We start from the raw sequence: 26,485 nt of genomic DNA, 5'->3' as shown, positions 1-26,485 counted from the left end.
AAGTCTTAAATAATTTAAATCAAAATGTATTTTTCCACACTTAAAATATATTTTTCACATCATTTATGTAAAACAATGATAAAATATATATTTTTTTAAAAGAAACATATTAAAAATAGGCATTTTAATTAAATCCAAACTTTTTAGTAAATTCTTTGTAAGTTGAGATTAATGAATGAAATTTGTCACATATTTTATTTTTAAGCTAAAATAAAATAATTTTATAGAATAAATAATGTTTTGAGAAATTTAATCAACTTAGAAATTTTAAGAAAAATAAAGCATGCAATATGTCTATTGATTTTAAAACAATAAAAGTAAGAAATATAGAATTATCGTTTTTGAAAACGTCTTTATTACGCAATGTTCCCACGTATGCATGTTACATGCAAATCAACTTTTACGTCCAAAATCATGATTATTATTCAACTATGTGATTTTTATAAAACAATCATGTTAGTAAAATGGGTAGAACGAGCATTATTCTTTTTGGCGATAATTGCATGTTTAGTGTAACTGCTATCATGAGTGCATGGCCCATGCACACATGAGTTGTATGGAAGGGCAAAATAGTAATTTTATGAACCTAAGAAATGTTATTTTGATTATGATATAGGCTCGTTGAAAGATTGTGAAATTCTTAGCTTGGACCTGAGGTAAGGAAGTTAGATAGATTCTATGATTTTATGCTATGAATGGTAAGGTTGTTATATGAATGAACTGTTATGAAATTATGAATGTCATAGTGTGATGATATGCTGAATGTGATATGTGTATGGATGTTAGATACATCAAACAGAATACGATGTTAGATACATCAAACAGATTTCGATATCAGATACATCGAACGAGTTACTAAGGACATTGAGACATGACTCCTAGGGCAGACGCGCCGAGGTTATTCAAGGACCAGTGATCTCCTGTTTACCTCATAGGGTGACATGGACAACTAGCGTTCCATGCTCATCATGTATGTTGTATGTTTGTGATATGATGATATGTCACATTTATGTTATGATATGATGATATGTTACGTTATGTTATGATATGATGATATGTTACGTTATGTTATGATATGATGATATGTTACGATTACGTTGTGACGTACCATGATGTCTTAGATGAATGTTAGTGTTTGGTTTTTTGTTGTTTTCTTACTTGCTTATTTGTTTGTACTTCCTTACTGGGCTTTTAGCTCACCCCCCTTACTTTCCTTCCAGGTAGCAAATAGGATTTCTCTATGGCACGCGTGGTGACGTGAGGAGTTCTTTCATCATGGGGTGTATGGCGTGGGGTAATCCTATGGACGATAAAACGATCAACGTAGAACGCCATTTAAACTATGTTTTGTTTTTAAGGGACTTTCCTAAATTATCAGTGGGACTTTGTTATTTAATTTATTTGGTTTCTTTGAACTTTGCATAAAAACCTATGTTTTATTTTAAACTTGTGGCGCCAACTTGCATGGTTTTAAATAAGTCCCCCTGAGACTTTAATAATGGATGGTATTCTTTTATAAACTATGTTATGCAAATGTTTTGTAAGTATTAGTCTAGGGCGTTCTTTACATCTTTCATCTCGTTGTAACGTAACATAGATAAAGCATGGTCAAAGTGTCGTATAAACATCCACAATGGTATTTTATTTTGCAAATCTCTTTTCAAGAATGCATTCATAGATTCGCATCTACCGGTAGCAGTAGCTCCACCAAAATAAATACCACGAAGAAAAGTATCTGCCCACTGCTTTCTTGTGCCATATTGTGCTTCCACCCATGCATTTCTTGTCAATCTATATTTATTCACAGTCACTTTCCAATTATCCTCCCATTCTTCCTCCTTGTAATACCTATATTTTTGTAAAAAAGAAAAATATAAATGTTTTCATATTATAATTGAGAGAATAAGATAAAACACCATTTAATGTATTACCTGAAAATAAATTTCTTCAATTCTTGATGGAATGCTATATTGTGTACATGGTGCATTGCATTTTTTAGTATGTGCCACGAGCAAATACGATGTGGAACACCAGGCATAATATTATCCAGTGCTTTGTTCATTGCTTTGCAACCGTCCGTCAAAACTGCTGACGGCATCTTACCACCCATGCACTCTAAAAATGTTTCCAATACCCAATCATATGTGGTCGAAGTTTCATTATCAAGAAGTGCAGCTCCAAACACACACGTTTTGTTATGATTATTAGACCCAAGTAGTATTACTAATGGCTTTCCGTACCTGTTGAACAAAAAATTAATATAATATTTGATATTTTACTAAGAAATTGATATAAGGTAAAAAAAAAAATTAAAAATACCTATTGGTTTTGTAAGTAGAATCAAAAGCCAAACAATCACCAAATAATTGGTAATCAACCTGGGAAGTCCCGTCAGATCAGAATAAATTTTTCAATCTATTTTCGTTATCTACATCATACTTGTAGAAAAACATGTTGTCCGGCCCTTTTTTGCTTCGAGATAACCCATTGCTGTGGACGTGTCACAATCATCCCAAGTTGAATATTTTTTACAGATTCCCTTGTACAAGTCATCTTTGATACATCCCACATTTTCCCAACCATCATGAACTTCTACCATGTAATTCCAAATTTTGGATGTCTTAATTCCGGCTCTCTTCATTGACATAACTTGTTCCCTCATCTCGTCCCTAAATATTCTATGAGATCTAAGAAATGGTTTTTCACGAAAGAAGGCAAACTTATGGTTGTGGTGGTTATTAAAACACTTTGTAATCCAGTGGTTAGTTTCCCTATTTAAATTTATTCTAAACTCTGCATTACAACCTGTTCTTGTTAGAGCACGAGCTTCTTTACACCTATTATCAAGATTACAATATTTTTGTTCTCTAAAACCTTCGTTTGAACACACCCAACTTCTAATGTGTAAAATTCCTTTTTTGTCCTCCCTCTTCAGTTTTTTTCTAACACTAAACCCCATCATTTTCGCATACAAAAAATAAAAAGATTCTGCTTGTTCAATACTTACAAACTCCTTCCTTTCGAAGTCCGAAAACTGAATATGTTCTGGTTCTTTGTCAATATCCAAAAATTGAAGCAAGCTCCTCCATTGTGCAATATCAGGTTCGGTCCATTCTTCAATAATGCCACATTCAACATTGTCTTCTGGTACGTCTTCATCATTTGTCTCTTCCAAACGTGTTCCCCTAGCAGGGTCTACTTCATGTTCAGAAGATAATGATTTTGTATCTTCTTGTTCAGCTTCCAAACCATTTTCGTAACTAGTCATTTCTCCAGCCTATTCCTTCTGATTTTTTTTTCGAATGGTGTGTAGCACTATTCAATATTTTTTATATTTAAACTGATTATATTATTAAATTTGCATCAATTAATATAATTAGTGGGGTGATTGAAAAGTTGATGCTTATAAATTTCGAAATTATAATATCATTAATTAATATAATTAGTGGGGTGGTTGAAAAGTTGATACTTACAAATTTCGAAATTATAATAGCATTTAATATAATTGTGAAATTTTGAAAAATAATATTTCAAAATTTTCATTATAATTTTCGAAATTTGCATTAGAATTTTTGAAATTAGGGTTTAGATAACCACAGTTGTGCAATATTAATTTTTTTTTAATGTTAGGATATAGATAGTTAGTTAGAGTCTTTGAATATGAAGATGTGCATTTAATATTTAACATATTTTCAATAATTAATTCTCCAAAATAGTAATTAGTGTAAGCCCTAATTAATGTATAATAATGTAATTGTTATAATTTCTTTTAAGAATACTAAATCATTTTTGAAACCATTGTGTTTGATGGGAAGTTGAAAAGTTGTAATTTTAATAATTATATATAATTTTTGGCATAATAATAGGTAATTTCGAAAATATGTGTAGGTTCTATGAACATTTGCTTTGTAATTAAGAATCACCAGAATGTTTAACCAATAGAACTACACTTAAATTTTTAGAAATTATTATAACATTTAATATAATTAGTGGAGTGGTTGAAAAGTTGATGCTTATAAATTTCGAAATTATAATAGCATTAATTAATATAATTAGTGAAGTGGTTGAAAAGTTGATACTTACAAATTTCAAAATTATAATAGGATTTAATATAATTTTGAAATTTTAGAAAATATGTATAAATCCAATAATATTTCGAAATTTTCATTATAATTTTCGAAATTAGGGTTCAGATAACCACAATTGTGCAATATTAATTTTTTTTATTTAATGCTAGGATATAGATAGTTGGTTAGAGTCTTTGAATATGAAGATGTGCATTTAATATTTAACATATATTCAATAATTAATTATTCAAAATAGTAATTAGTGTAAACCCTAATTAATGTATAATAATATAATTGTTATAATTTTTAAATTTTTCTTTACAAATTTCGAAATTAAGGTTTAGAGAACCACAATTGTGCAATATTAATGTTTTTTTTTTATTTAATGTTAGGATATAGATAGTTGGTTAGAGTCTTTGAATATGAAGATGTGCATTTAATATTTAACATATATTCAATAATTAATTGTTCAAAATAGTAATTAGTGTAAACCCTAATTAATGTGTAATAATATAATTGTTATAATTTTCAAATTTTTCATTACAAATTTCGAAATTAGGGTTTAGAGAACCACAATTGTGCAATATTAATTTTTTTTATTTTAATGCTAGGTTATAGATGGTTAGTTAGAGTATTTAAATATGAGATGTGCATTTAATATAATTAGTGGGGTGGTTGAAAATTTGAAAGTATTATATTATATTTAAACATAATAAAAATTAATAGGATTTAGATAATAACAATTAAAAATTAATAAAAAAATAGCGAATATCATAAACTAATATGGGAAGTTGAACAATTTACATCCATAATAATTATCTTTGATGTACAAAATTATAAATTTCAAAATATTATTGGATTTTTTTTTTTTTTTTTGCATTACAATAGGGTATTTCGAAAATATGTATAGGTTCTATGAACCTTTGCCTTTTAATGTGAACATGTCATTTAATAATTGTAGATAAAGTTGTGTTGATAGAATAAATGTGGATTAATTCATTTATAAATATATATCTATTATATTTATTTTTATTATTTTATTGGGAAGATGAATATGTATCTTTCAAATGAATAAGTCTTTCTAATTAAACATGCAATGTTTTGTTATATAAATATTGAAATTCAAATGTTCCCACATTTTCGAAATTATATGTAAAAATTGTAAATAAAATTCGGATTATTAGTATATAATAGGATTTAATACATGCTGAAATTTGTGTAACAAATATAAAAATGATTTTTTAAAACTATCTCAAATCGACACATTGGACAAATTTTACTAGTTTGTAACCACTGAACAATACATTTTTCATGATATGTGTGTGTGCAAGGTAACTTTGTAGCTTCCAAACCAACATGAACATTCTCAAAGCAAATAGAACATACAATTTGATCATCTTTAATCAAAACTTTCTCCAATCTTTCAATGGATTGCTCGCTTGCCGCCACGAAATTAATAGTCATATTATCCATATACTCCTCACTATCAACGTCACCATCAATGCCAGAATCGTGTTGTGGAGGAAGATCATAAACAAAAACATGAACATCCACTTTTACACAGAAATTAAAATCCTCTTCGTTCCACATCTTTCGAGCGTAATCAATAATTTTATCCAAAAGAAAAAATATAGAAGAATGGAGATAAGCCTCATCTAGCATCTCATCAATGATAACTTTGGCATGGTTATTTTCATTGGCCATCAACGTTTGTCTTGAAAGAAATACAATAGTATCGCAACAAACAGAGTCTTCCATGCCGTTATCGACCATCCAATTTGTAAAATTTGGTTCGCTACTAGTTAGTGGATGTCGTGAAAATTTTGCGAAGAGGTGAATAACAAAGAAAGAATCAGAACCTTCACCTAGTCTGATGGTGTTATCAATATCACCTGTTACTATTTGGTAGTATGGATCACCTATAATTTCGGGAGGAGCCATAATCCGGGACTAGAGTGGTTACTTTTCCGTTATAACTCTAAGCAAAAGATGAGATAAGAGGAGGAAATCTATAAAATATATAGAATCAACTTGTGTGTTCACATAAAATAGAGAGAATAAAAGACATCAATGAAGTTGTTGTGTTTTAAAAAAAATATTATAGGTACAATTAATAACATTTGTTGAAATATGTTACATGATAAAAACATAGGGAAGATAAATAGTGGTCACTTGGTGAGATGGATAAGCTACCAATCTTAATTTCCATTAACATGGTTCTTTTTTTTTTTTAGATTTAAGAAAGGTAACCGAATTTTTTTTAATTTATTTATTTTATTAATAAATTTAAATTAATATTATATTTTGGTTGTTTCATTAAATTCTCAAAATTTATTTAGTTTTTAAGAAAAATTAATTAAATTTTTTAATATCTTCCAATCATAAAATTAGAAAGATTTATCTTATCAAATTTGTACTTAATTTTAATTTTTTTAAATTCATTTAATTAAAAAATTATGGTAATTGTGTTAAATTGCATAAATTATTATTGTTATTTTTTTTCTTTCTGTTTTTTAAAATAAAAAGGCCAACCGTACATGTACATGCACAAAAAATTTAGAAGGGGATCCGATCCTGAAAAATTATTACTAGATAACATTGCACTAAGCAAACCTAATTATGACATAATGAACCGTTCCAACGTACACTAGTAAACCAATACTATCGCTAGGGTCTCATATAGTGGTCATTCTGAGTAAGATAGAGTAGTGAATTTAGAAGGGGATCCGATCCTGAAAAATACTACTAGATAACATTGCACTAAGCAGACCTAATTATGACATAATGAACCTTTCCAACGTACACTAGTAAACCAATACTACCGCTACGGTCTCATATAGTTGTCATTCTGAGTAAGATAGAGTAGTGAATTTAGAAGGGGATCCGATCCCGAAAAATTATTACTAGATAACATTGCACTAAGCAGACCTAATTATGACATAATGAACCGTTCCAACGTACACTAGTAAACCAATACTACCGCTAGGGTCTCATATAGTGGTCATTCTGAGTAAGATAGAGTAGTGAATTTAGAAGGGGATCCGATCCCGAAAAATACTACTAGATAACATTGCACTAAGCAGACCTAATTATGACATAATGAACCTTTCCAACGTACACTAGTAAACCAATACTACCGCTACAGTCTCATATAGTTGTCATTCTAAGCAAGATAGAGTAGTGAATTTAGAAGGGGATCCGATCCCGAAAAATTATTACTAGATAACATTGCACTAAGCAGACCTAATTATGACATAATAAACCGTTCCAACATACACTAGTAAACCAACTACCGCTAGGGTCTCATATAGTTGTCATGCTGAGTAAGATAGAGTAGTGAATTTAGAAGGGGATCCGATCCTGGAAAAATATTACTAGATAACATTGCACTAAGATATAGTAGTGAATTTAGAATGGCATCCGATCCCGAAAAATTATGACTAGATAACATTGCACTAAGCAGACCTAATTATGACATAATAAATTGTTCCAACATACACTAGTAAACCAATACTACCGCTAGGGTCTCATATAGTTGTCATGCTGAGTAAGATAGAATAGTGAATTTAGAAGGGGATCCGATCCAGGAAAAATATTACTAGATAACATTGCACTAAGATATAGTAGTGAATTTAGAATGGCATCCGATCCCGAAAAATTATGACTAGACAACATTGCACTAAGCAGACCTAATTATGACATAATGAATCGTTCCAACATACACTAGTAAACCAATACTGCCGCTAGGGTCTGATATAGTTGTCATGCTGAGGAAGATAGAGTAGTGAATTTAAAAGGGGATCTGATCCCGAAAAATACTACTAGATAACATTGCACTAAGATATAGTGGAGAATTTAGAAGGGGATCTGATCCCGAAAAATTATTACTAGATAACATTGCACTAAGCAGACCTAATTATGACATAATGAACCGTTCCAACGTACACTAGTAAACCAATACTACCGCTAGGGTCTCATATAGTTGTCATGCTGAGTAAGATAGAGTAGTGAATTTAGAAGGGGATCCGATCCCGGAAAAAAATTACTAGATAACATTGCACTAAGATATAGTAGTGAATTTAGAATGGCATCCGATCTCGAAAAATTATGACTAGATAACATTGCACTAAGCAGACCTAATTATGACATAATGAATCGTTCCAACGTACACTAGTAAACCAATACTACCGCTAGGGTCTCATATAGTTGTCATGTTGAGCAAGATAGAATAGTGAATTTAGAAGGGGATCCCATCCTGAAAAATTATTACTAGATAACATTGCACTAAGCAGACCTAATTATGACATAATAAATCGTTCCAACGTACACTAGTAAACCAATACTATCGCTAGGGTCTCATATAGTTGTCATGCTGAGTAAGATAGAGTAGTGAATTTAGAAGGGGATCCGATCCCAAAAAATACTACTAGATAGCATTGAACTAAGATATAGTAGAGAATTTAGAAGGGGATCCGATCCCGAAAAATTATTACTAGATAACATTGCACTAAGCAGACCTAATTATGACATAATGAACCGTTCAAACGTACACTAGTAAACCAATACTACCGCTAGGGTCTCATATAGTTGTCGTGCTGAGTAAGATAGTGTAGTGAATTTAGAAGGGGATCTGATCTCGGAAAAATATTACTAGATAACATTGCACTAAGATATAGTAGTGAATTTAGAAGGGGATCCGATCTAGGAAAAATATTACTAGATTACATTGCACTAAGCAGACCTAATTATGACATAATGAATCGTTCCAACGTACACTAGTAAACCAATACTACCGCTAGGGTCTCATATAGTTGTCATGCTGAGTAAGATATAGTAGAGAATTTAGAAGGGGATCCGATCCCGAAAAATTATTACTAGATAACATTGCACTAAGCAGACCTAATTATGACATAATGAATCGTTCCAACGTACACTAGTAAACCAATACTACTGCTAGGGTCTCATATAGTTGTCATGCTGAGTACGATAGAGTAGTGAATTTAGAAGGGGATCGTATCCCGGAAAATATTACTAGATAACATTGCACTAAGATATAGTAGTGAATTTAGAATGGCATCCGATCCCAAAAAATTATGACTAGATAACATTGCACTAAGCAGGCCTAATTATGACATAATGAACCGTTCCAACGTACACTAGTCACCGAGATAACTTATACTATATGTAATAATATACAGTGCATTATATTTTTTTCAACTTTTGTGCTTACATTTTTCTAATTTTTTTTATTTTTCATATTTTAAACAATACATATAAATAATATTTTTTTAAAATATTTAAATAAATAATATTAAAAAAATATATATTTATATATTAAAAACTTGTTAAAATAAGAGGCTTTTTCATAAAAAAAAAAAAAAAAAGACATTAGTTTTTAAAAATAATGATGAAAATAATATAAAATAAGCTTTTTGAAATTAACAAAAAAAAAATTAAATAATGTCAATAATTTTTTTTGAGAAAAAGTGTTAGAAATGAATATAAAATTAATTTTTTGTTTAATTAATGGAGTGCCTTTATATATTATTGGAGTGCAAATATAATGTCCCTAATATACAAATATATATTTTTTATTTTGAAACAACAAACAAAATTTTATTTTAAAAATTTCAATTAAGGTTTTTTTAATTCTAATTTCGTTTTGTATTATTAAAATAATTCTCATTATTAATAAAATCAAATCAATACTATAACTTAATGATTTATTAAATTCTCGAAATTTTTTTAGTTTAGGATAAGAATGAATTAAATTTGTAAATATCTACCAATAATAAAATTATACAGTTTCACCTTATCAAATTTTTATTTATTTTTATTTTTTTAAATTCATTAAATCAAAAAATTGTGGTAGTTGTATTAAGTGTCTTAAATTATTAATGTTATTTTCTATTTATTTTTTTAATGCATTTAATTGGTCAAATTTGTAATTAAAATTATAGTGGCTGAAATTAATGGGTGATTTTTATTAAAAATTTAATACTAAATTATAAAAATTGGTAGTAGTCGAAATTAATTGATAAATGATTCAAAAAGACAATATTAAATTAAATGTTGCTACATGATTACTAATTACATTTGGGAAGTAACAACATATTAATTATTTTTTTATTAAATTAAGAAAGTGTGGTTCTTGCATTTAATGACATAGTTTAATATTGTTATTATTTTTTCGGTTTTTGAATTTTTTTTTTTTGTTTTTTTTAATGCATTTAATTGGTCAAATTTGTAATTAAAATTATAGTGGCTGAAATTAATAGGTGATTTTTATTAAAAATTTAATATTAAATTATAAAAATTGGTAGTAGCCGAAATTTATTGATAAATGATTCAAAAAGACAATATTAAATTAAATGTTGCTACATGATTACTAATTACATTTGGGAAGTAACAACATATTAATTATTTATTCATTAAATTAAGAAAGTGTGGTTCTTGTATTAAATGACATATTTTAAAATTGTTCTTATTTTTTCGGTTTTTTTTTTGTTTGTTAAATGCATTTATTTTGTGAAATTGCTTATTAAAATATAGGTGGCCGAAATTAATGGGTCTCTTTCATAAAATAAAAATAATATTTAATTAATGTGAATGCATGATTAGTGTTTACATTGGGAAGTTACCACATATTAATTATTTATTCTTTCAATAATATTTTATTTTTTATTTTAAAGAAATCTAAAATATTTTATTAAGAATGTGAAAGGTTGCATTGTTTCTTCATAACACACACTATAAATATATTCCCATACAACCCAAACCGATTGTCCTATTTTTTTTTTAAAAAAAATCAAGTTTTACAAACATTCAACTACCATGTCTATCATCAACATATCAGATTCAACCTATTCAAAGAATGAAGATAACTCTTCACCCTTTGATTCTAAAGATGATGAAGTAAATTCTCCATTGAAGAAGATCAAGGTTGAGAAGTTTGACAATGATGCAAAGTCTCAATTGAAGAATATCAAGACTGAGAAGTTTAGCGGTGGTGAGAAAGATGTGAATCCACTTGATGCTCAACTAGAGTACAATCCAAATGTAATATATTTCGATATTATGTTCCAAAAATTTAATGAAAATATCAGTCGTCTACTTGAATTGAAGAACAACATGAATGAATTTGTTCGAGAGATGACAAGATGCACTTTTGCAATGCAAACTCTGCATGAATCAGTGGCCAACTATTTTGATGCAGAGAGGAAAAAGAACGAGGTGTGGGAGAAATATTTGAAGGAGAAGGAGAAGAAGATGACAAAGAAGAATGACAATTTCTAAAATGCTTCAAGTGCTTTTTTTTAATTTATTGTTTCTATGTGTTTCCTTAGGTCTTACTATAATAATTTTATTCTATTATGTTTTAATTTTTTTTATGGACATTTTCTTAAAAGGATTTGTTATGAAAAGAAGCTTTTATTTCTTTTTGGGTCTTCAGATAAAATCTTATTATTATTTATTTATTAATATTGTTAATAATTTTGTAAGAGTGAAATTATCCAATTTTTTTTTAAATTAATGCCGAAATTGTATATTAATTTTCGGTTTTCAATGTAAAATTTTAATTAAAAATTAACAATTTACCATTAAGCAATCTCTAAATTAATAGATTTTATAAATTACCTAACCAATTATATTAAATGAATAAGATTCCTTATTGGGCAATATAGGACTAATAAATAAATATCTAATTTCAATACAGCATAATTTGATTTTCCCAAGAGAATACAAAGAGATGTTTCTTTTAAAAAATAAAAATAGTTTTTTAATGCTAGCCGATTTTTTTTTTTTTTTAATTAGTGCATGCCGAAAATAATGATTTAAAAAAAAGTTTCAATTAAAAAATATATTTTCAAGGTAAAGAATATCAATAGTTATTGGTTATGATGTAATCTTATCAATAAAAATGCTCATTTATTGATAATAGAAAATTTGAAATGTTGTATTGTTTTGTAGTTTATAGAAAAAATAAAATTAACTAAGTTAACATTATTCGGGAAAAAATGAAGAGTTGTATTGATTGATTTTACCTATAATTAAAGTAGTTTGGCATAAATCAAAATTGTTTTTTCTTTTTAAATTTGTATTTTATACTGTAATATGGAAATATTTATTTCTTATTTTTGTTTTGATGTTCTATTATTGTTAGAAAAACCAATAGTCATCCATTATTTTAGGGTACATAAAAAATCATCAATTAGTTGTAATTTCCATTATAAGATTTAAATAATAAAATCTCAAATTTGAAATACTAATTTCGTAATTAAAATTTAATACATTAAAGAAATTAAAAAAATATATTTCAATTAGTTCATTGGAAATTACATATACTTGCACCAAATAATATTTAAAATGCTACATTGGAAATTAAACAAACTTATTTCGATCAACAATATAAAAATACAAAAGTAAACCAAATTACTACTCCACATCTACCTATTTATTGATTACATTGCTACTATCAATGATATCTTGACTATGGTCTTCAGATATTTGAGATGCTTCACATAGTTACTGTACAAAACAATAAATAAATAAATAAAATTAGATAAACATATACCAACCAGATAATGTTTCATACTGTAAAATTTTGAAATTAATTAAGATATACCAACCAGACGACGACGAAGTTGATGGATAATATTATTTGAACCATTTAACCTATCTCTAGATTCAAGGATCTTTGTAACCAAAATATTTTTCAAACCAACAACCATTATGAGCAAAGCATTTACTTTTGCCACCCCAACCTGTAAAAAATAAACTAATATAAAATTTCAAAAATAATTAAAATAATAATAATAAAAAAAAAATAATACATACACATTTGACATGGTCTGGAATTTGAAGGTTCCCTTTGTTTACATCTGATGGTATATTAATAGTCATTGCATCACCATCTTCATCAGGTATGACAAAACTCCATGGTGGGATAGGAATATCACGGTCTACCTCATCTACACATACATGGTTTTCGTATTCCTAATTTTTAAATAGAAAAAATATTTTAGAAAAATATAATCGAAGTGTTCTAACATAAACATAAAATGAGATCTCAATCATAGACACATATATAGATATGAAGATATTACCTTACAAAAAGAACAATAAGACTCACTATGAAGACAACGCCGAGTTCTACTTTCGAACATTGAAGAGGACGACTCCAAACTTTTCATAGGAGATCTATACCGACGAGCGCGATCTAAAAGCAATTTTGACCTAATTCGATTAGGAGACAATGAGTTATCATAAAAAATTTGTCTCTTCTTTCCAACCCTTCCTTCTAAATCCTTAGATCTACTTCTTTTATTCTTCATCCCCTTCCCCTCTACTCCCATGCGTTTTCTCTCTCTCCCTTTCTATTTTTTCCTCACACGTTTTTTTTTTCTTCTTTCTCTCCTTCACATGCTCACGAAAATCATGGTGCAATTCTGATTTGTTTATTTTTTTACTTTGAATGAAGAAGAAGAAGAACAACAACAACAAGAACAACAACAAGAAGAAGAATAGAGAGTTTAAGAAATCAGTGTACATTTATTATGAAACCCTAATTTTTAAAATTTTAAATTAATTCAAAACTTGAAAAGAGAGCTTACCTCTTATTGGTTGGAATCACCATTCCTACTGACAAAAAAAAAAAAAGCCAATTTCGAAATTAATGCAGAAAAAAAAAAGAATCTATGCCAAAAAAAAAGAATCTTTACTTGTTGGTAACTTGATGTACCAAGTCACATACATGTCATGTCAGCATATTTGCACATTTATCTAAGTACCCATGTGTGGTTAATAACCATTGAGAACTTTTCCATATATATATATATAAACACATAGATAACACATAAAAACACACAAAGGATGGATGGGACTAAAATAATACCATTATAATACTAATATTTCTATTATTTTACTTTGCATTCAAGTATCCGTAATAATAATGAATGTAATTAAGTTCACCTCAATTTTTTTTTACAGGATTTTGAAGGTTATGTATGTGTGTCATGAGTATGTGGTGAACTATTTGTTTTGTTGCTAAAAAATATTGCATAAGATACAATGTTGTCCAACACCATATTGGTATTGATTGATGCAATTAAGTATCGGATCTCATATATTGTATTTTAAATTAAAATATATGACACTTGATATTAAATTGCACTTTATACCCAATTTTTTTTAGCAGTAATTATACTTAATGCCTTCAAAATGTTGTACTTTTCTACCCAAACTTTTTTTTACGATAAATATAGCCAATGTTTTTAAAATGTTGCCCTTTTATACTTATATTTTTATTATTTTAAGAAATAATAAGAAGGTGAAGGTGAAGGAAAAATATAAATTTTTAATTATTTTCTTAATTTTAAATTATTTTCTCTTTCTTATTCTTTATCAAAATAACTATTTTAAATTAAAAATTAATAAAAAATTATTTAAAATAATTCAAAATTTATATTTTTCCATCAATTTAATATATAAGTTTTATAAAAAAAATGTTTAAAGAAAAATATAAGTTTGAATTATTTTGATTAATTTTAAATATTAAATTATATTTTTATTATTTTGAGAAAGAATAAGAAAGTGAAAATAATTTAAAATTAAAAAAATGATTTAAAACCTATATATATTTTTATTTTCCTATTATTTAAAAAAAAAAAATATAAAAATGCAATATTTTGATTGAGTATATTTACCGCAAAAAAATATTTGGGAATAAAAGTTCAACATTTTAAAAATATTGAGTATATTTACTGCCAAAATTTTTTTTTGGCTATAAAAGTGTAATATTTTGAAAACATTAAATATTTTAGCCGCAATTTATAAAGATATATAAAACACAACACATATACTTATTTTATTTATGCATATTCATATTATAGTTCATTATTGGTTTATAATTAGGGTACTAAATGCGTATTTTTCTTTAAAATAAAATAAAAACTATATGAGTATAAACACACCCTTTTTGCTTAAAGAAAAGAAATGGCAGCAATTGAGTTACTATTCTCTTGTATGATATTGCACTTATCCTGTGAGCATTGCACGTATTTTTTTAAAAAAAAGTGTAAAAATGGCATACATTGATTTCGTATATTACGAAATCTTTAAAGTTTTATTAAGACTTTATACATATATAATTATAAAAAATATTTAAACAATAATTAATTAATTAAATCATTTATTCAAATCAACTAATTATAATTTGAATATTGATTTAATATTATTTATCAATTTGTCAAAATTAATAAATTTGCCCAAATTTTTGTTTCCTTCTCTAAATTCTACATCTTAGTAAAATTGTTCAAAATTGACTCAAAACAATTTTGACAATCCTAATTGATGATTAAATAAATTAATCGAGACTATCTAGATGATTTAATCAAAGGCATTGTGGGGACCATGGACCCATGAATTCAAGCTCCAATAAGTTACCGTAAAATTATTATCGAATAATTTCACTACCTTATTAATTCCTTGTGACTCCACTAAAGACTCGGAATTGCACTCTTGAACTCATAGAACGCTTTACACTTAAAGTAAATACGTTATCCATTGTTACAACCATAATTTGTCATTCAATCATCTATAGATGATCTATAATTGAGTCGGGTACAAATTACCATTTTACCCCTCATTGCATTTTATCCTTAATGTAACGTCCCAAAAATGCTAATAAGCTTTGGTGCCTTGATTAGCGTGTCGGGAGGGCATAATTGGATATATGTGTGCGATTAATTGATTAAATGTGTGACTACGTGGCATGCATGATTTATATGATAATATGACTATAAATGCATGCTTATGAGTATTAAATATGCATGTGGGCATGTTCTTGTTAATAAGGGAAAATTTATAATTTTGGCCCGTTGATGGCATAAATGTTATTATATGTGTTAAATGATTGGAGCCACATTATTATGTAGATATATTTGCAGCGTTCGGCTCAAGGCGATCCTGGTGAGCAGAATAGTCACAGCGGGGTTTAATACCCGGCTCGGGGTGAGCCTAGGGGTATTTTGGGAATTTAACGTGTATTTGAGATTTATCGATTAGCGGGTAAGTATTTGGTAATTAGTTGGACATGTCGGGATTAATTGGGAATTTATAGGACGACTCGAGGAATTAGCAGGAAACAGGACAAATGATCGTTTTACCCTTATGGGTAATAAATGGCTGAGTTATTACCAAGGGGCATTTTGGTCTTTATGGTAAGGAAGGCTTAAGGAAATAACCAAAACATATTAAAACATCTCTCAGCTCTCTCTCTCACTCACTCTCACGTGCTCTCTCTCCCTCTCTTTGGGTGCTTGGAACTTGTTGGAATTTGAGGACTAGAGGCTAAGAAAATTAAGGGTTGAAGGCTTGTTGTGTTTGGGAATCAACTCAGGGAGTGGAGATATTACTGATGTAAGGATTTTAAGTTGTTAAATATGTTGAATTCTATTAGAACTTTAAGCTTGCATGGAAGTAGATTTTAAGTTTGGTTTTGAGTGTTTGGTGAGGGTATGTAATTATTTCTGAACTATTGTGATGTTTAAGCTATGTGAATGAGGATTCTAGGCTTAATTCTAAGTTTGGCTAATGTTTAGAGTGTGAATTATTGAGTTAGGCTCAGGGAAAATGCAGTAGAAAACTTGATTTCTGGGTTTCAGGGGCTCGCACGACGGTCTTATTCATTAGTTGTCGCGGCCCGCTTGAATTTCGAGGCTTGGGAGCCTCAGGTTTTTGCCCAGGCATCGCAGTGCAGGGTATAGCGCGTTATGGCCCATGTCCTTCAGCAGAGAGGGCTTTTCCCTCTGACTTGAGCGCGCCGCAACCTTTAAGGGGCTGGGCCGCGGCTCAAATGTGAAATACTGGCTGTTTGAGGGTTTTAAGCTAGGGAACCCAAACGATAGGGCTCGGGAAGGATTCTACTACCCGGTTTAGTAGGATTCAAGGGCCCGGAGGCTAGATTAATATTCCAAAGTTCTTATTTGATTTCGGGCTTAATGAATGGTTATTATGAATGTGTTGTGACTAGGTTATACCGCTAAGGCTCAGGATTGAAGTTCGTGCTCGGGATCGCTCTACACCCTTCGCTCGGGACTCGAGGTAAGAAAACTACACTCGAGTTGTGAATGGAGCTGAGATTCCCTGTAAATGAATATATGTGGGATCATAAATGTATTTTTGATTGGAGATATCTGTATAGGCATGTTTGTTCATGCTTCTTTCGATTGTGTGTTTCGCAATCTGTTTATCTGTTATATTTGATGTGAAAGTCCAGCCTAAGGGAGCTGGGGCTGATGTTAAGTGTGTGGAACGCAGCTCGGCCTAAGCGAGCCGGGATCAGCTACATAACTAAAGGGCTTGGCCTAAGGGCGTTGACACCTATCTAAGTGTATCAAGATTGAATTATATGTTTGGATTAAACTGTTTACTATTGCCTAGCTTATTGCTTGTATTTTGCTATTGATTGAACTGGTTGATCTAAATTTACTATGCACATTATGTTGTTATCTATGCTTGTTGAATTTGATTTTCTTGCTGAGCCTTGGCTCACGGGTGCTACATGGTGCAAGTAAAGGCAAGGGAATGCTGGACTAGCCATGAGTTGGAGAGCTTTGGAGGTGGTGTGTACATCGGCAGCTGCTCGACCGCCATGGCCGGGGATTTACAGGGACTAGAGCCAAAATTGTATTTTCCCAATTAGGTTGGCTGCAGTTGTATTTACTTTTGAGGGTTGTAACCTCCTTGTAAACATTATTTTTGGGATTGCGTGTATCAAAATCTTACTTTAATGAAAGTTAACCATTTTATGATCAAAATCTTTTAACCTTAACCTGTTAGTTGACTTTAGAAACACATTTATGTCTGTTTACTCAAAAAATGACTACCTGATGACGTGGCAGAATTAGCCTACACGTGGGATACGCGTGATTGTTTAAGTGAGTATGATTTGTTCGACCATCGACCAGAAGAGAATTCACTCATCAGACATCATATTTATGGGCGACCAGTCTGGTCGCAACATTTTATATATTTCCTTCAGATGTGTAATTTTGCATTTATGTAATAATTGCAATTTCCATTATTATTTAGATACGCATGTAGTAAATGTAATTAAGGCCCCTCGGCCCATGTAAAACTCTTTGAGCCTATAAATAATAATCAAAGGGCTTAAGTGAGGGGACTTTTTTTTTTTCTTTTTGGACTTGTTAAACTTCAGAATTCTAAGAGAGAATTATAGTGTTTTTATCCGCCATACTTGTATTCATCCTAAGGTATGTGAAACTCATGAACCCTTAGTTCATTGATCATAGTTCTTGGGATTCTAAATCAATAAGAACACTAAGTGGCCGTAGGTTATTACCGTTTTAATGGGGCCAAACCACTATAAAAAAAAAAAATTGTATCGTTTATCTTTTTGTCTTTATTTCATCTCATTTCTATCGTTTTACTTGACTCCGTGTCATTGACCAATTCGAGGGTCAACATTTTGGTGCTTTCATTGAGAGTTGAACTCAATACCTCCGAGAAGATCGGATGGTGAAAACAACTAGAAAGACTGGACAAACTTCTGGTGCTGCACCAACCCAGCCTCATCCACAAAATGTGGCTAAAGATGAGCCACAAGTGGATTTGGAGGAGGAGTAAATGGATTCTGAGACCTTGAGGTTGACTCTAATTGTGTTGCAGGAGGAGTTAGACAATCTGAGGGCTAATCAAGAAAATGTGGCTGAAGTGACGGCGTTGCAGCAGAGAGAGATTGATGGGCAATGCCAAGAATTGAATGAGCGACAGGCCGACATGGACCACCGACAGAGGGACGCCACTGCCGCTTTGGAGGCAGCCATTCAGTTGGCCCGAGGACAACCTGCACCGACTTTCCGAATAGATCAGCCACCTAATACGCCACCACAGCAAGGCCCACATTCAGATCATCCTCAATATCACCACACTCCACCTCAACCGGTAAACCCTCAGAGGCCGGAGCAACCCCCTGCTGCTCAATAGGGTAAGTCATTTTAGGATCTTGAGCAGCAACCATCTTCTCGCACTGGCTAAGATAATCCCCAGCAGCAAAGGCAAAATAGGGTCGGGCAGCCTCCCCGAAGTCCTAGGCGCCAAACTGCTGAGGAGCCAAACCTACTAAGCAAGGGACAGCGTCCTTCTGCGGGAAAAAGGCATGTTGAGTCAGGCTCTGCGGTCAGGGGTCCCCCACAACATAATAATGCCCAGGGACCTACCGACCAACGCAGGCCTCCACCTGTCGGACGGGACATGCCAGCAAGAGGAGGGGAAATAGTGCGATCAGCAGGTCACACCATTATCGGTCACATTTTAGGGGTGGGCATGACTATAATGAGGCGGATTCTGGTAGAGGAAACGCTAGTCGGCGTCAAGAAGAGAGGCGTGGAGAACATAACCCTCCACCAAGAGATAACCGGTCGGCGAGCCAGAATGCTGGGGGGCAGCCTAGACAACCTAACGTCTTTAATCGACTAGGTGCGAGCGAACAAAGGCGAAGGGATGAGGATTTGAGGGATGTTCTCATTGACAGACGAGAAAGACACGACGAGTATGCCCTTCCATCACCGGTCACTCCAATAATACTAGACGTTGTACAAGCCCAGCTCGATGCTTTGAATCAGGCCGTCCAGCAGCTAGTGGGGATCCGAACATCCCACATTGAATATGACTGGAGAAGAGGCACTCCGTTTGTACAAAGAATAGCAATGGACGACACCCCAAGCAAATTTAAGATGTCGGTCTTGCCCAACTTCACTGGATTAGAAGTCCCAGTATCTCACGTAAATAAATTTGAGATACAAATGGATATCCAGAAGGTGTCAAATGATGCTCGATGCAGAATCTTTCCAGCCACCTTGTCCAATACTGCTCAGGAGTGGTTTTTCAAATTCCCTCCTGCCAGCATAGTGTCTTGGGAAATGTTCGTGAAGGAGTTCTAGGACAGTTTTATGCTGGTCGTGTACATCCTACCGAAGCTAACCAACTGGTCGAGATACGCCAGAAGGATGGAGAAAACTTGAAGGGGTATGTCCAACGTTTTATGCGAGTCGCTGCTGGGGCTAAGACAGTTGGTGATGAAGGAAAATGATGGCACTTACTGCAGGAGTACGACACCATTCATCCCTCTGGAACAGCTTGCGAAAGAATAGAGTAAAAAGCACCCAAGAATCTCTTCTTATTAGACAAGGACACCTGAGAAGATATGTATGGGCCCCTGGAGGTTCTCATCGAGAGGCTAAAGGAGGCAACGAGCAGGCACCTGTACGCCAATGCTCACCCCATTTATAGCCAGCTCCAGTTGCTGGTACATTGATGACCATCTACAGCGGAACACACCTGGCGGGTGATAGTGGGAAGGCAAGGGAAAGGTACGCCCGAACCTTACATCACGACCAGGACATTGAAATGCTGAACGTAGAGGAGCGAACTCCCAAAAAATCTCGAACAGAGGAAGAACTGATAACTTTCTCTGAGCTTGACGCTCAACAAGTCCGATTTCCCCATTCGGATCCTCTGGTCATAGATGTCCAGATCGCTAATATGATGGTTAAACGAGTATTGGTGGATATAGGGAGGTCAGTGAACATTCTGTACAAATCTTCCCTGGAAAGAATGAAGTTATCAGTGTAAGATTTGGAGCCATGCAACCAAACCATTTATGGTTTTTCCGGCGAAGGGCTCGCACCAACAAGGTCGATCAGGCTTCCAATCATAGCAGGAACTGCATCAGCAAACAGGACATTACTCACTACTTTTATAGTAGTTGATTGTCCTTCTTTGTATAATGTTGTGATTGGAAGGCCTATTCTAGTCGACCTACGAGCCGTGACCTCGGTCTGGCACCTAGCCATGAAGTTTCCAATTGATGCAGGGGTAGGATGTGTGTTGGGAAACCAACGAGAAGCGCAAAAATGTTATAATTCCTCGATCACCAAGGAAAAAAAGGGCGGATCAGGGGAAAAAGCCGAGAAAAGGTTGCTATTGGTAAACGAAGCACAAGCCCAATCCGGTGAACAGGTCACCAAATAAGGTGTTGCCCAAAGTGAGGATAGGGATTTAGATCATCGCTTTGGGGATTTTGAAGAAGATGTAGGACCAGTAGAGGACCTTGAGGAGGTCCAACTTGATGAGGCAATCTGACCAGGATTGTGAAAGTCGGTAAAAACTTAGAGACAACAACAAAGCAAAAACTGGGGGAATTTTTTCAAGAGAACCAGGAGGTGTTTGCCTGGTCGCATAAAGATATGGTTGGGATTGACCCAACAGTTATCGGCAATGTCTTGAATGTAGACAAAAATTTTCCACCACTGCAACAAAAGAGGAGGCTGCTCGACAAAGATAGATCAAAGGCGTTAAAAGAGGAAGTCGAGAAGCTAAAGAAGAACGGATTCATCAGGGTAGCATTTTATCCATCTTGGGTCTCTAATCCTGTACTGGTTCCCAAGCCGAATGGCAAGTGGAGGACGTGTGTGGATTTCACAAACCTCAATAAAGTCTGCCCGAAGGATTGTTTCCCACTCCCAAGGATCGACCAGTTGGTCGATGCCACATCAGGACATGAGATCTTATCATTCATGGACGCATACTCGGGGTATAACCAAATTAGTATGCATCCACTTGATGAGGATCACACTAGCTTTCGAACTGATACAGGGCTTTACTGTTACAAAGTAATGCCTTTTGATTTGAAAAACGCTGGTGCGACTTACCAGCGACTGGTCAACCACATGTTCAAAGAGTTGATCAGTGCTAACATGGAGGTATATGTCGTTGACATGATGGTCAAGTCGAAGAAGGCAGGAGAGCACATCGGGGACCTACGAGAATGCTTCAACGTCTTGATGAAGCTGAATCAGATGAAGCTGAATCCCCTCAAGTAGTGATGCACACGGGGCCGGGAATTGGTGGGAGGTGCTCCCCCCGTCCCTGTCCCTATTAATATTTCTAATCCCCATCACCGCTTATTCTCCGTCGAGGACGAGGTGGGGAATCCCCTATTGGGGCGGGGAATCCCCACGGGGAACCCATTTATTTAAAAATAAATTTTAAATTAAAATTTTGAAATAAAAATCGCAAATTATATGTAAATTAAAATATTGCACAATATTTATAATTTAAAATATTAAACACTATTCTAAATAAAATTTAAAATATTAAAAAAGTTACTACTATACTACAAAAACACATAAAGAAATATATAAAATATTACAAAAATATATAAAAATTTAAACAGGGCCCCGTCAGGGCGGGGAGTGATATCCCGTCCCCGCCCCCATTTAACATTTGGGGATCGAAAGTTATCCCCATCCCCACCCCGTTCCCCATTTAGACGGGGATTCCCCGTCCCATTAGGGGCGGGTCCCCGCAAGTCCCCGTCCCCATGGGGAAAATGTGCATCCCTACCCTCAAGTGTTCATTCGGTGTTGGATCGAGAAATTTTTTGGGATTCATAGTAAGCTCGCGAGGTATCGAAGCCAATCCCAAAAATATCAGGCCCTGATCAAGATGAAGTCACCTGCCAAAATTAAAGATGTTCAAAGCCTAACCGGGAGGATTGCTGCTTTGAGTAGATTCATTTCTAAATCAACGGACAAGTGTGTTCCATTTTTTAATTTACTCAGGGGTAACAAAAATTTTGAGTGGATGGAAGAGTGCGAGCAGGCTTTTCAGGCATTAAAGTCTCATATGTCAACCACCGATCTTATCCAAGCCGGTCGAAAAAGAAACTCTGTTCATCTACTGGGCAGTCACCGAGTATGCCGCTAGCGCTGTCCTGATCAGAGAGGAGGAACATGTTCAAAAAGTTGTATATTATATAAGCAAGAGGCTAATAGGGGCAGAGTTGTGGTATCCGCCCATTGAGAAATTAGCTTATTTCTTGATTTTGGCCTCCAAAAATTTGCGACCATACTTCCAAGCTCACCCCATCGTGGTACTCACCAACCAGCCACTGCGGCAAGTTCTGCAAAAACCAGAAGTTATCGGTCGATTATTGAAATGGGCAGTCGAACTTGGGCAGTTCAATATATCTTATTCACTACGAGCAGCTGTGAAAGGACATGCTTTAGCCGACTTTATTGCAGAATTCACTGGAATCCAGGATATTGAGCCGTAGTTGAGCCTGAACTCCAAAGTCAAACTCCTGCCTGGAAGTTGTTCATAGATGGCTCTTCCAACGAGCACAATGCCAGAGCAGGTTTGATCTTAGTCACGCCCGAAGGACATTGATTCCATTGTGTAATCAGATTTGACTTCATAGTGTCCAATAACAAAGCCGAATACGAAGCTCTGCTTGCAGGATTAAGGTTAGCCAAGGACATGGATATAAAGTCGCTTGAGATCTACAGTGACTCCCAGCTAGTGGTTAATCAAATTATTGGAGAATATCAAGTCTAGGGTCTTAAGATGGTTGCTTATTTGAACAAAGCAAAGGACTTATTGGCACGGTTCGAAAAGTATACCCTCCAGCAAGTACCTCACGATAAGAATTCAAATGCTGATGCTTTGGCAAAGTTAGCAAGCGCGAGATGCTGACACCTTAAACATAGTACCAGTTGAGCATTTGTCTGCACCAAGCTTTCAAGCAAAAGAGTCTTCCCTGGTAATCCAAGCAACAGATACATGGGTGGCGCCCTTTATTAAATACCTAGAGCAAGGAGTGCTGCCGGCGGACAAAAACAAAGCAAGGGCCCTCCAAAGGCAGTCGTCTCGATTCATTCTGGTCGATGGATTTTTATACAGGAGAGGGTACTCGATGCCATTTTTAAGGTGTGTTTCAAAGGAAAAGGCCAAGGAATTAATGCGAGAAGTCCATGAAGGTTCCTGCGGAGATCATGCTGGGGGGCAGAGTTTATCAAAAAAGATCCTAAGGCAAGGATACTTCTGGTCTACAATGAATGAGGACTCTGTGGATTTTGTTCGAAAATGTGACAAGTGCCAAAGGTTCTCCAAGATACCACGAGCAGCCCCTAATGAGCTCAAACATATGCAAAGCTCATGGCCATTCGCAGTATGGGGGATAGATTTGATCGGGTCTTTGCCCACAGGAAAAGGCAATGTCAAGTATGCAGTAGTTCATGTTGACTACTTTACAAAGTGGGTCGAGGCTGAGCCACTTGCAACAAGAACGACCAAGAAGGTGCTATATTTTGTGGTCAAGAACATCGTGTGTCGATATGGGTTGCCAAGAAAGATTATTTCAGATAATGGCACATAATTTGATAGTGATCTATTCACAGATTTTTGCGAGAGGCACGGGATTATCAAGAGTTTTTCATCGGTAGCTCATATGCAAGAAAACGGACAGGTTGAAGCTGTCAACAAAACCCTGAAAGACACCCTGAAGAAAACGCTTGAAGAAGAAAATGGGGCATGGCCAGAACAGCTACCAGAAGTCCTTTGGTCATATAGAACGTCCCATTGAACAACAATGGGCCATACTCCATTTTCTTTGGCCTATGGGTATGAATCCATGTTGCCGGTTGAATTAGACCCACCATCACATAGAAGGTTGGCATACGATCAGAGTGTTAATAGTCAGTTATTGATGGAGTCTTTGGATTTGGTCGATGAGAGGCGCGGGCAAGCTCAACTCCGAGTAGCAGCTTACCAGCAAAAGGTCGCTCGGTATTTCAACTCTAAAGTGCGTGAAAGAAAATTGAATGTGGGAGATTTGGTACTCAGAAGAGTTTTTCTTAACACCCACGATCAAGCTGCCGGAGTGCTAGGACCTAACTGGGAGGGTCCATATCAAATTGGAGAAGTCCTCTAACCAGGCACTTATAAACTTGCTCGCTTGAATGGAGATCTCATTCCTCGTTATTGGAATGGAGAACACCTGCGCAAGTATTATCAATAAAACAGTTCTTTTTAAAGAATTGGCTTGTATTAATTTCACTTTTTACAAGTTTATGAACAAGGGTTAGTCAGTCGTATGAATAGTCGCTTAAGTGTAAGATCAATTTTTGATCACTCGTATAGACACGATTGTCCATTTATTACGAGAAATAAAAGGAACTATACGCAGCCAGTTATTCTTGCCAATTATTGTATTTATTACAAGTATTTTCTCATTACGTGTGTTGTTTTGCTTTTTTATCATTATTATAAGTATTTATTACGAGCAGTAATGTTTGAGCAGGTCTTAGTCATGGCAAGTGATCGAGGACCTTAAGCTCCTCAATCACTTGGGGGGCATATACGGTACTAAGCAAGCAAAGCATATCAACAGGCATATGTAAACACACGAGCAGAATAAGGGAAAGCATACTACGGTACTTAGAGTATTTTTCAAAATTTTGTTGAAATTTTGTCAAATCAAAACAAGGTGCTATGCTAAGTTCGTTCATGCGAATAGATGTTATAATAAATTGCAAATGTTATAATGTCAAAATAGAAATGTGTTACACTGTGAGCATTTGCTGCTTGAATGTAACTATTAATTAAAAGGAAGTTGCCCTACGCAGCAAAAAATTGTCTTAACATCACGAACCATGGTTCGTATGTCTTAGTTACAAATCAAAATAAATAAATAAAGTAAATAAATTTATTGAGTGGCAGGAGCAGCTAGACGATCTTGCTGGGGCTGCTGGTCGACTGAGGTCCCAGCATCCTCATCGACGCATTCAATGCATGTCGCCAGAGAGATCTCAGGGGATCTCTGAGCTTTCTCCTCTTCTTCCAGGCGAGCAATGCACTTTGCTAGCTCAGCCTGCTTCATATGCTCTGGTAAATAATAAAAGTTCGCCTCGGGGTTGCTTTTCCAGAACATGTCGAAGCAGTTGAACGTCGCTCCCTTGAACCTCTCCAGGTCGCGAGCGTTGGTTTCTTCGAGTAATTTGACGCGCTCCTCCTGCTCAGTAGTTTCTTTTCTGCTGATCGCCAAGTCATCTTGGAGTTTGGAGGCCTCTTTGAAATTAATCACTGAAGCCTCCTTATACCTCTCTTTGGCCTCAGTGACTTTAACCAAGGCCTCCTTGTGTTGCTTTAGCTCCTCGCCCAATTTGGCATTTTTCTCCTCAACCGCTCTTAGCTGCTCGGCATGATTGTCCTCGATCGCCTTGAGCTGCTCAGCGTGTTTGGCCTCGGTCGCCTTGAGCTGCTCAGTGATTTTTTCCTCGACAGTCTTAATCTCTTCAGCATGCTTGGCAACCATCTCCTCTGAGCGACGCCAACCAGTACTCATGGTCAAAACTCCCTGCGATCAGAGAAAAAGTAAAGTTGTTAGTATGAATAAAAGGGCAAGATAGACAACTAAAGCACAGCAAAAATGGCAACTTACACTAAGTACTTCATTCAGCGCACGGCTAAAAATTTGGTCGACCTTCATGGAGGAGACGTTGCTGAAGGCTTCCTGACTGCGTCTGTGTCTTGATAGTTTCTTCAGCTTGTCA

The 26,485-nt window shown here is 34.0% G+C and overlaps 1 protein-coding gene across 1 annotated transcript; it reads right to left on the bottom strand.

Annotated features, from left to right (window-relative positions):
* Window positions 1-1,547: 1,547 nt before the first annotated feature.
* Window positions 1,548-3,268, bottom strand: LOC133805911 (protein FAR1-RELATED SEQUENCE 5-like). Its single transcript, XM_062244057.1, has 3 exons — window positions 2,433-3,268; window positions 1,932-2,240; window positions 1,548-1,848 (listed from the first exon to the last, which is right to left on the bottom strand). The coding sequence occupies exons 1-3, from the start codon at window positions 3,266-3,268 to the stop codon at window positions 1,548-1,550; spliced, it is 1,446 nt and encodes a 481-aa protein (XP_062100041.1).
* Between the last annotated feature and the right edge of the window lie 23,217 nt (window positions 3,269-26,485).

The sequence above is a fragment of the Humulus lupulus genome, chromosome X, assembly GCF_963169125.1.
Source record: "Humulus lupulus chromosome X, drHumLupu1.1, whole genome shotgun sequence".
Classification (NCBI taxonomy): domain Eukaryota; kingdom Viridiplantae; phylum Streptophyta; class Magnoliopsida; order Rosales; family Cannabaceae; genus Humulus; species Humulus lupulus.
Note: the sequence above shows the minus strand (reverse complement) of the source record. Positions and strands in the feature narration are given on the sequence as shown.